The 9236-nt window shown below is 41.8% G+C and overlaps 1 protein-coding gene across 2 annotated transcripts; it reads right to left on the bottom strand.

The window, feature by feature from the left end:
* Positions 1-250: 250 nt before the first annotated feature.
* LOC135498149 (YEATS domain-containing protein 2-like) lies at positions 251-8504 on the bottom strand. Of its 2 annotated transcripts, none has more exons than XM_064788327.1 (13): positions 8425-8504; positions 7671-7900; positions 7209-7313; positions 6761-6988; positions 6460-6545; positions 5582-5743; positions 5229-5340; positions 2893-5090; positions 2495-2651; positions 2004-2298; positions 1664-1857; positions 1420-1484; positions 251-1216 (listed from the first exon to the last, which is right to left on the bottom strand). In XM_064788327.1, the coding sequence occupies exons 2-13, from the start codon at positions 7863-7865 to the stop codon at positions 1087-1089; spliced, it is 3927 nt and encodes a 1308-aa protein (XP_064644397.1). In that variant the 5' UTR covers positions 7866-7900; positions 8425-8504; the 3' UTR covers positions 251-1086. The 2 variants fall into 2 exon arrangements, with proteins under 2 accessions (XP_064644397.1, XP_064644396.1); XM_064788326.1 differs by having other exon boundaries at positions 8110-8492.
* Positions 8505-9236: the final 732 nt, after the last annotated feature.

Here is a 9236-nt window from a genome sequence, read left to right as displayed (position 1 = left end):
TTTGACAGCATTGGAGTCAGTCTGAAGTTCTTTGGGGACAGTAGGGTGGGCATTAGCGAAAACCAGTTTGTTCTGGAGGACAAATGTCTTGCAGGATACAAAGGATCTGTTCAGAGGAAAATGGGCAGGCTGGGTCCTAATCCATGGTCGATGATAAACCTTAGAGGCACTTCAGAGTAGAATGAATGGCAACATAAGACTGAGGTAAAAATATAATGAATTTTTATATTTCATTTCATTGAAAGTGGCAGTCCTTGTACAATACAGTACAATAAAATATCAATACAAAACAGTCATTTATAGATAACTATACAACCAGAAAATATGGCAAAGATGAAATAAGGGGACATAATTAAGTTGAAGCCAGATCATTGAGATAAAGCAAGTTACCAAGGACCTTTTTCATTCTGATGACCAACTGGCTGATTTAGTTTTCTTCCAATGGAAAAAGATACTGTCCCATTTGATTAAGCGAGAAGAGCAGGGAAGTCAGCATATTTTGATTTCTTTCAAGTTTAAACACACTTTACGTTACTGATGGCAAGTATGGTGTGATCTATACTAGTCTTGTTGATGGGGATAACATGAATTTTGTGCTTTTGAACAACCAAGCCCTGGTATCTAAAACTGTTGAGTGTCCAATGAAATAACGTTTTCGAATGTACGTAAACATTAACACAATTGATTTGACATGATGAATGAGGAAGAGGTAGCTGATGAAGATGAACATTTAAACTCATAATAATGAACACATCAATCTATTACATTTATTAATAACATAACAGAGTTATTTATGATATCTGACCAGTCACATCATTCTTCTTTTAGACAACAAAAAGAACACCACTACCCAAGAAAAGGGGGAACCGCCATTGCAACAGGCGTATTGCTGAGGGGTTAGTGAACAATGTCCAACAAGGGGTATTAAGTTAACAGAGTTGTGGTAGTGTGGTAGTGTTCACTTTTTGAAGGAAGTTGTCTTTGACATAGCTTTGTTTACAGGATATTGCTGTCTCTTAACACAAATTGACCATCAATTTCTGGATGTGAACTTTGCCTCGTCAGACAAGTGTCCTACTGCTTCCATCAACTAGGTTTACTGGGTGATGTTTTTTGATCAATTTCCCGACCAAGTCCTGCGTTTGTGAGAAAATCACACTGTTTTATATCCTTGATTGACTTATAGATATCTATGGACGTCAGTTCGTCACCAGTACTGAAATAATAAGAAAGAACATTTATAGCAAAAACGCTGTATGTTTCCAACTCAATTTTGCAGGAGATCAACTCAAGAACCTTATCACCACATTTTTCAAGGTAAAGGGTGTTCAACACCAACATACACAAAACCTTCAAATCTCATCTAATTCTCAAGGAAGAATCTGGAACAATTAGGTTTTTGAAGACTGCTACACTTACCCCTGATTTTGTATTTTTATTCTGGCGGCATTTCTGAGAATATTTGCAGTAAATTCTTTCATGGCCTGCAAAGAGCAAAGGAGAACACAAGTTTATTAGGACCGCGGTGTAGCCAATCATTGGCAGAGGTCTGTTTAGAGTGACTGCCTCAATCTTCAACAACAACTAGTGAGAACTCTGTAACAGAGATTGAAGTGTACACACACAATGGCTTCCGTTTATCATCAAAGAACAAGATACTCACAGTAAATATGACCCTTTCAGCAAGAGGTGCAAACACATCTGCCTCCACTTCAACTGACTTCAGCTGAACGCCAACCGTTTCGGCAACATCTCGGATAAACTCCGCTTCGGATGTGACCGGCATGTAGAACTTCACCTTTTCCTCCTCCTTCACTGGAGATTTCTTATCCTTCTTGATACGAGAGCTGCCAAAATCTGAAATAAAACAGTTCGTCTTTTAAAGTGCTACAAGCCAATTATTCAGGCATACCTCAGGTACAAGGAAACTAGCTCGACAGGGGCATAGCACTGATAAGCCAAAATGGGTATGCCAGCAAGGTTGCAAGTGATTTGCTACCTACCCATTCCAACCACATCCACAATCTCCATGTCTGAATCACTGTCATCAACCTGAGTGTGCTCTAATGGTTGTATATTAGCAACCATCGGGCTCATATCCGAAAAGCTGTCCACTTTTGATGGTGTTTCCACCTGGTGGGGTTCTTGGGAGTAGTGCGTCGGATCAGGAGGTGTGTACAAATGATGACGACACCAGATCATGATACGCTTTGTTGACCAGATCTTCTCTCCTTTGAAGGTGCTGCCATCTTTTAACAGGGTCTGAAGCCTTGTTTGAACATCAGAAGCTCTCTGCCACTAAAAACAAGAATGGTGAAGATACATGTAACTTTATAAGTGGATCAACATTGTATCACAGTGATTGGTTTTTCAGCCCTCCTCGGGAAGTATAACCAGCTGAAAGAGTGGAAGATAATCAAGCTAGATGAGTTGAAATGGCTGGATACTCATTTTCCAAAAATATACAAATCAATCTTTAGAGTTTAAACCTTACCTCTGCTGCGCGCCGTTTCCCAATGTTCCATCCTCTGAAATGTTGCAGGTTTCTCGCACAGTATGGATGGATGGATCGGTCTGGATTTGTGTGAACAATGGGATATTGCCGGATGACTGCTTTCAACAGTGATGCAAAGTCATTGTAGAGGTCAGGGCTGAAAATAGTTTTAGGTATATTACATGTAAGTAAAGATTTCATTGAATATTCCCTGCTTGTGCTATTCTAGAAGCCCCAGTTTTGATCTTGCCAGGTCATAGTAATATTTTGCAAAATAGTCTCGAGCCAATCTCAGACCATGGGTTATAACAGGCAGACGCTGGAGCTGAGCCATAACCTTCATTGCCAAGCACAAAGCCATTGAAAAAAGCCCTCAATGCCTACTTGTTGATACTTACTTGACCGGTTTCTCCGTTTGTTTGACCTCGTCGACCCGTTTCTGGTGATATTTCACCCATTGTTCCTTTGGTAGGGTCTTCACATTTGAGATTCTGCTCTCCTGGTGGAAAATGCTGTTATTCTTTGTCGTATAACTCTGGGAACCAGTTTTGAGTAAACTTGATGGTTTTTGCACATTTTGCGAGGCAGCCTGATAGTTTCCTGTTCCCAAAGTAATCGTTATATTGCCATCAGGACCTGTTTTCACCACAGAGTTACTTTCTGCAAGACTTGGTAGAGATTTCACCCCAATTTCAGTCTTTATCGTAGCACCACCTGTTAACACTTTTGCTGCCTTATTTGCCACAGGTTGTTGATTTGGGGAAAGTTGTAGCAAGACAACTTTCCCGCCCATATTTGCCTTGACGAGCTGTGCCGTCGGAGGAGGGCCAGTGGCACTGGGTATCGGGCTTGATTGGGACGTGATCGTTAGCACATTAGGATTTTGACCCAGAGATGATTCGGTGGGGACGGAGTTTAAGTTCACGGAAGTTGGGGGATTTGGGGACAGGTTTTTCAAAGTTAGGAGAGGAGGCACTGATGCCCCTTTTCCGGGTTTCCCAGGCGATGGCTGCCTAACACTGCTGGTTCCCATGGTAACAAGTCCTGGTGTTGTAGCAACAGACGTTTTAACACTAGTTGCTAGGGAAGGTAAACGATTCAGAAGAGACACAGAACCTGGAGGTTTAAGCCTTGACGATACAGTCATCTGTTCCGGTTTGCCAACAACCTGGACACCAGCAGTTGGATCTAGAAACAGTCTCGTAACTGCCGGTTGAGCTTTAGCGGCAGACCCTTTCTGTGTTCCTGGACCAACTCCAGGTGGTGTTGCACGGAGAACCAAATTTCCTAGCTGCACTGCTGAACTGACAACATTTGTTGCTCGGACAGGAAGATTGGAGTCGGTTGGCCTCAACATTGGCACAGAACTTCTCGGTTTAGTTCCTGGTGGAGTAATCCCTGGAGTTGGTATCAACATCTGAATAGTGCCGGCAGGTGACTTCACAACATTCTGTCCTGTCCCGGTTTTTCCTGCCGCAGGCAGTGGACTCACAGCAGGTTTTACAATAGAGGTTCCCTGCGGAGCTTTCATAAGAAGATGCTGAGGTATCAGGCAAACGTTACCCTTCGGATCAACACATTTAATGTAGAGATTCTGTACAGGAGCTCCTGAAGAATGAGAACCTCTCCCTTTTCCTCCCGGAGCTGTGAGGTCTTTATTAACACCTGAAACAGCAGTAACCATACTCTGAAGACTAGTTTTGTTACTAGCCACTGGTGGCGCTGGTGACACATTTGAAGAGGACAAAGCTTCATTTGAACTAGAGCCGAAACTGGGAACAGATGATGGAACATTGTTAAGTGCTTCAGGTATTTCTTTTGTTGAACTGGCACCATCTGCACCCAAATCCATTGGTTCTGGACGTATCCCAATACCAGAATCAGGAGTAGTCACAGCACTGCTGACATCCTCCAAATCCCCTGTTTCAGTCTTAATCTGTATCCCCCCAGAAGGTGCGAGGGGTCCCTCCGTCAAATTCAGACTAATATTTGGTTTACAAATCCTGACACGAGGTGGCATCTCATCAACTGGTTCTTCTTTTATCTTCACAGAGGTGAAATCTGGCGTTGTGCCACGTGACGTGGTTGGCGCAGATACATCCGAGGGACTAGTCGTTGTCACGGATGGCACGCGACTATTACTGGCAGCGGACCACTCATCAATAGAAAACTTCCGTTGATCAAGGGAAAATAGTTCTGAACTACTCGACATGTTACTCGACAGGGAACTCGTCCGTTTTAAACCATTTTCTCTTGTTAGTTTATTTGAACCAAAAACTCCACCTAAACTGTCACTTTCCATACTAGTATCTGAGATTTCGCTCCCACATCTTTTAGGGATACCGCTATTCTGCGCGTCAGAATCGACACTATTTCCAGAAGAGTCTAAACTTTTTCTTTCATTCTTAGTTGAACACAAACTGCTGCTAATGACACGTTTGTTCGGGATTTTTTCCTGCTGCGTTTGCACTGGGGTTGACGTTGCCTGGGGGAGAGGTTTGGTGATAGTAGCTGCAGGCATGTCCTCCCGTTCAATTTCGATATCGACAGTTGTCTCCGATCCCAGTGTCTGCAGGCCGGTGTAAGTCTTGTCAAGCTGAAAGAAACATGACAGACAGTCAGACGTCACAACAACCCAACACCGCATCTAGTGATGTCACATCATGTAAGCCAATAACAGCAGAGAGCATATTCGTGGATGTTTGACTTTGTAAAGAATGCCAATAAAACCTACCTTGAGTAAATGAATGATGTCGACACGTTTGTTACGAGTATCCTTAAAATGGAGCTGCACTCGGATCGGGAACTCCCCCCAACCTCGACGAGTCAGCTGATACGGGTACTGACTGGAAACATAGGCAAGGAATCAAATGAATCAGTAAGGAAGGAATGTAAGTGGTGTTCATGAGTCATACTGAATCTACCGACATGACCATTTCTTGGAAACCTCTCGATTAGCACTCCTGAGAGAACAATTTGTATGACAATCAATGCTTGAGAAATTGGTTGGAAAACTCATTCATTAGCTACTTCTGATAGTACCATCATATTAGTTTCTGAAAAAATATTCTCTGCTTTAACCCTCACCTCATTTCCACCAAGTCATTCGGCCTGTAACTTGGATGAAGAAAGAACCAGACCTTTTTCACAAAGGTTGAGATCTTGGCTTCGTCCGGCGGACCACGAACATAAACCATCCACTTGTGAGTGGCCGGGTCATTGTCTTCTCGCTTGTCCAATGGTATATACCTGCAAGTTGACGTTAAAGGGAAACTATTGGAAGAAGCCAGATACATGCAGGTCAGATTAAGTTACACAGAGTTGCCGGGAGGAGGTCTCTCTTACAGCTACCTACTCAACCCTTGTGATTCATTTCAAGGACAGTGTAAAAAAAGAGAACCTCAGAAATACTGTCCTTGATATGAAGGTGTCCTTGCATATAAAAGAGAAGTAGATGCCAAATTCATTTAGAAGCATTACTTTGTGATAAAGACTTTGTAATATACAGGAACCAGCACAGTACTCAGTACTGTACTGTACTGAATTTTAACCCGACAAGCATATTGATTTGATTTTATCAATATTTATGAAAGCAATGTTATTCATGGTGCAATATGTGGTTTGGTGATGGATTGACTTGCATTGTTGATATGAATCGAGGTTTCTTATTAACTTCATCCTTGAACTGTTCAATGGTCTGATATCATAGATAAAATGTTGTTGAAATAACCATCACTACCCTTTGGAGTGGTGACCTTTTGGAGTGGTGACCTTTTGGAGTGGTGACCTTTTGGAGTGGTGACCTTTTGGAGTGGTGACCTTTTGGAGTGGTGACCTTTTGGAGTGGTGACCTTTTGGAGTGGTGACCTTTTGGAGTGGTGACCTTTTGGAGTGGTGACCCTTTGGAGTGAGGCCATTGTTGCGGAGATCCTCCCTGGCCTTCATGACTGAATAAATTTACTCACTTTGAGACATTACCAACTATGATTCTCTTCTTGACCTTGAATCTTGATGACCTTTTCACGTCAAACGGATCAGTGGTATTCGACTTCTAAAAGAAAAACATGTAGAGAATGCACAGTTGAAACGTCTTCAGAAAAGGGCATTCTAATCATCTCAGGCTGTAACAGCCAAATGTAAACGACCATAGGGAGCGAACAGCTAAACAGATGAGACAGATGCTTTCTATACAATAATTCAGGAAATGTCTTACCATTTCTAAAATATGTCAAATGGAGTAAGCAAAGACCTTGGGTGCTAAATTACCTTGCCCTCTGTGACGTCTGCTTTGTGGGAATCAACCTTTGCATTCTTCTCGACCGGTAGAGGTGTGGCAGGGCGTGAAAATGACTCGACTTTCCCCTCAGCCTCAGCATCATTCTTCTTCGTCACATTTCTTCTGACCGACGCAAAGGAGCCTGAAGATCTCGTTGTCTTCCCCAGGAATCTCTTCACCGAGGGATGAATAGAAGGCTGCTGATTTGACAATCTTCCCTGGATAAAAAGTAAGCGATTCAGTAGGTGAGGGAAGATGGCACAATAATTTGTAGTTGTTGATAGTGTTTTTGAGGTCAGTATTTGATGCTTCCGACATGGTATTGAAATTAACAGAGGCTGACCTCAGAATTCGATAAGTTCAGCCAATCCACCGCAAGACAGAAAGAGGCGGGTTGCGTTTGGTCTCAGCTTGAAGGCATCATCGAGCAGTACTCACCAGGGATTGGCCCATGGCCCCTCCGGTTTGTCCAGCACAGCCGTAATACCTTGCCACGATGCATGCTCGCATTTTGTCAAGCACAGCACGACAATTATTGATACGCTGAAAGAGAAATGAAGAAATAAGGGTCCAGGACAAAAGGTCAGGGATTCTAGCAACAGAGCACATGGGTCAAGGACAACTTAAGCCATGTCTTTCTAAGAACACGGAAAGGATTTCGAGCACAATCATATCTCCCTAGTAATATTAAAAGCTAATCAAATCAAAACAACTCTAATTTCATTTTGTTTCAATAAAATGGATTTCATGGTTACCAATACCATGCCAACACCTTAATGACTTATATCATGATATACTGACATAATTAAATTGACCAAATTTCTTTTACAAAATACAGGCCACGGTAATATGTCATGTAACCATGCCGACAAAACATGGTCACCATGGCAACATACTTACATCATCAATCTTGAGAATCTCCTGCTCTTTGTTCATGATCTCTTGAACAAATTGTCGCCGAATTATACCTTCAATTTTCTTCTTCGTCGCCTCTTTCCCATCCTTCTCAATCGTCTTCTGTCGCTTGTTTTGATGGATAGCGACCTCTTCATAGTCTGGGTCTTGGGCAATAGCGCACCTTTTATTGGTTGCCATGGTGATCTAGTTCAGGGTGTGGTTGAACATTCTACCTGAAAATACCAGATAAAATGTGCGAGCAAACCGATGGACCAAATTGGGTTAACTTAATATGAAATAATATGAATATGAGTCAATGCCATCTGTCAAGCAGTGATGAAAGAGACTATAAATCATTCTTCTATTAATAAAAGTTAAGAAAGAAAAAAATCGGAGAGAAACATGAAAAAAACTGAAATCGGGGACCAGCAATCACTTTTACCTTCTTCAACAAATACAATGACTCAGACTATAGATATATACTCAGATGATGTATTCCTCACAGAAGTAGTTTTGCAACTCTAGAATATCATGACATGCGTCTACATTGTTGTACACAAATCCATAAAGCATAGGCCATCAAAATGTACATGAACCAGCTGTACATTTGTATACAGAAATCCGATGCGTAGAGCTGGGTGTCGCCCGCAAAAACCCTTGTTCACACATACAGTACGCTTCACATTTACACCAAAACAATATATATGCAAAGATAAGAATGTTATCTATCGAATGCATGTATTTATTCTGTTATTACATAATTTTATCCTGTTTTCTCAGGTAAAATCCGAGGTAAAGTTCACAAGAAAATTACATCCATGGAGGCTGCCATATTGGATGTATGGGCCTCATTGTGATGATGGTTAGTTCGTACGAAGAAGCCACGGGGGCAGCACCTGATAGAGTACGTAAAACGTCTTGTCTTTGGTTGTGACATTGGGGCACAACTCAAGGGCTCAACTTGAACAAAGGGCTGGTACTGGTAGCGAATTTGTTGTCCCTGAACCTTTCGGGCAGTACAGTGTGCATTTGTACACGGGTTCTCAGCCAATCAGAATCCGATAAATCTGAAGAAAGCACCACATTGTCTAGTGAAGTGCGTTGAAAACAATCCGTCTTGAAAAAACACATTGCACGAAATGATAAATTTTGACTACTGTATGCAAAATAGCAGGGATGGCTATTCTACTTGTGTCATTTGAACCCATTTTGCTTGTATAGTTTTGTGTAGTAGGCCTAGAACTTGCCATTATATCAATAGATATTTCTGTAAAATGATGCTTCAAATAACGCTGTTCTCAGCATACAGTATCAAAATATACTGGAGGAATAGACCATACACGTGAGGCAGTATCGAAAGGCAAGTCTCATTGCAGAGAAACATATTCATACTGGAGGAAGACCATTCACATGAGACAAGTCTCATTGTATATTCATACTCAATAGGATATCTGAAGGATTATCCCTTGGATCTGGAGATGGGCTATTATTATTGTCCTTTCTGTAGGTATGTTGCAGGCAGCATAACTCAAATATCTAAAATCTAAATAACAAGGGAAAAGAAACGCA

The sequence above is a fragment of the Lineus longissimus genome, chromosome 13, assembly GCF_910592395.1.
Source record: "Lineus longissimus chromosome 13, tnLinLong1.2, whole genome shotgun sequence".
Classification (NCBI taxonomy): domain Eukaryota; kingdom Metazoa; phylum Nemertea; class Pilidiophora; order Heteronemertea; family Lineidae; genus Lineus; species Lineus longissimus.
Note: the sequence above shows the minus strand (reverse complement) of the source record. Positions and strands in the feature narration are given on the sequence as shown.

Coding starts and splice junctions, on each gene's coding strand:
- LOC135498149 (XM_064788327.1), bottom strand. CDS start 7,865: ATGGCAACCAATAAAAGGTGCGCTATTGCCCAAGACCCAGACTATGAA. Junction 7,314..7,670: donor AGATTCTCAAGATTGATGAT/GTAAGTATGTTG, acceptor TTTCTCTTTCAG/CGTATCAATAATTGTCGTGC. Junction 5,341..5,581: donor AATGACTTGGTGGAAATGAG/GTGAGGGTTAAA, acceptor CTATGTTTCCAG/TCAGTACCCGTATCAGCTGA.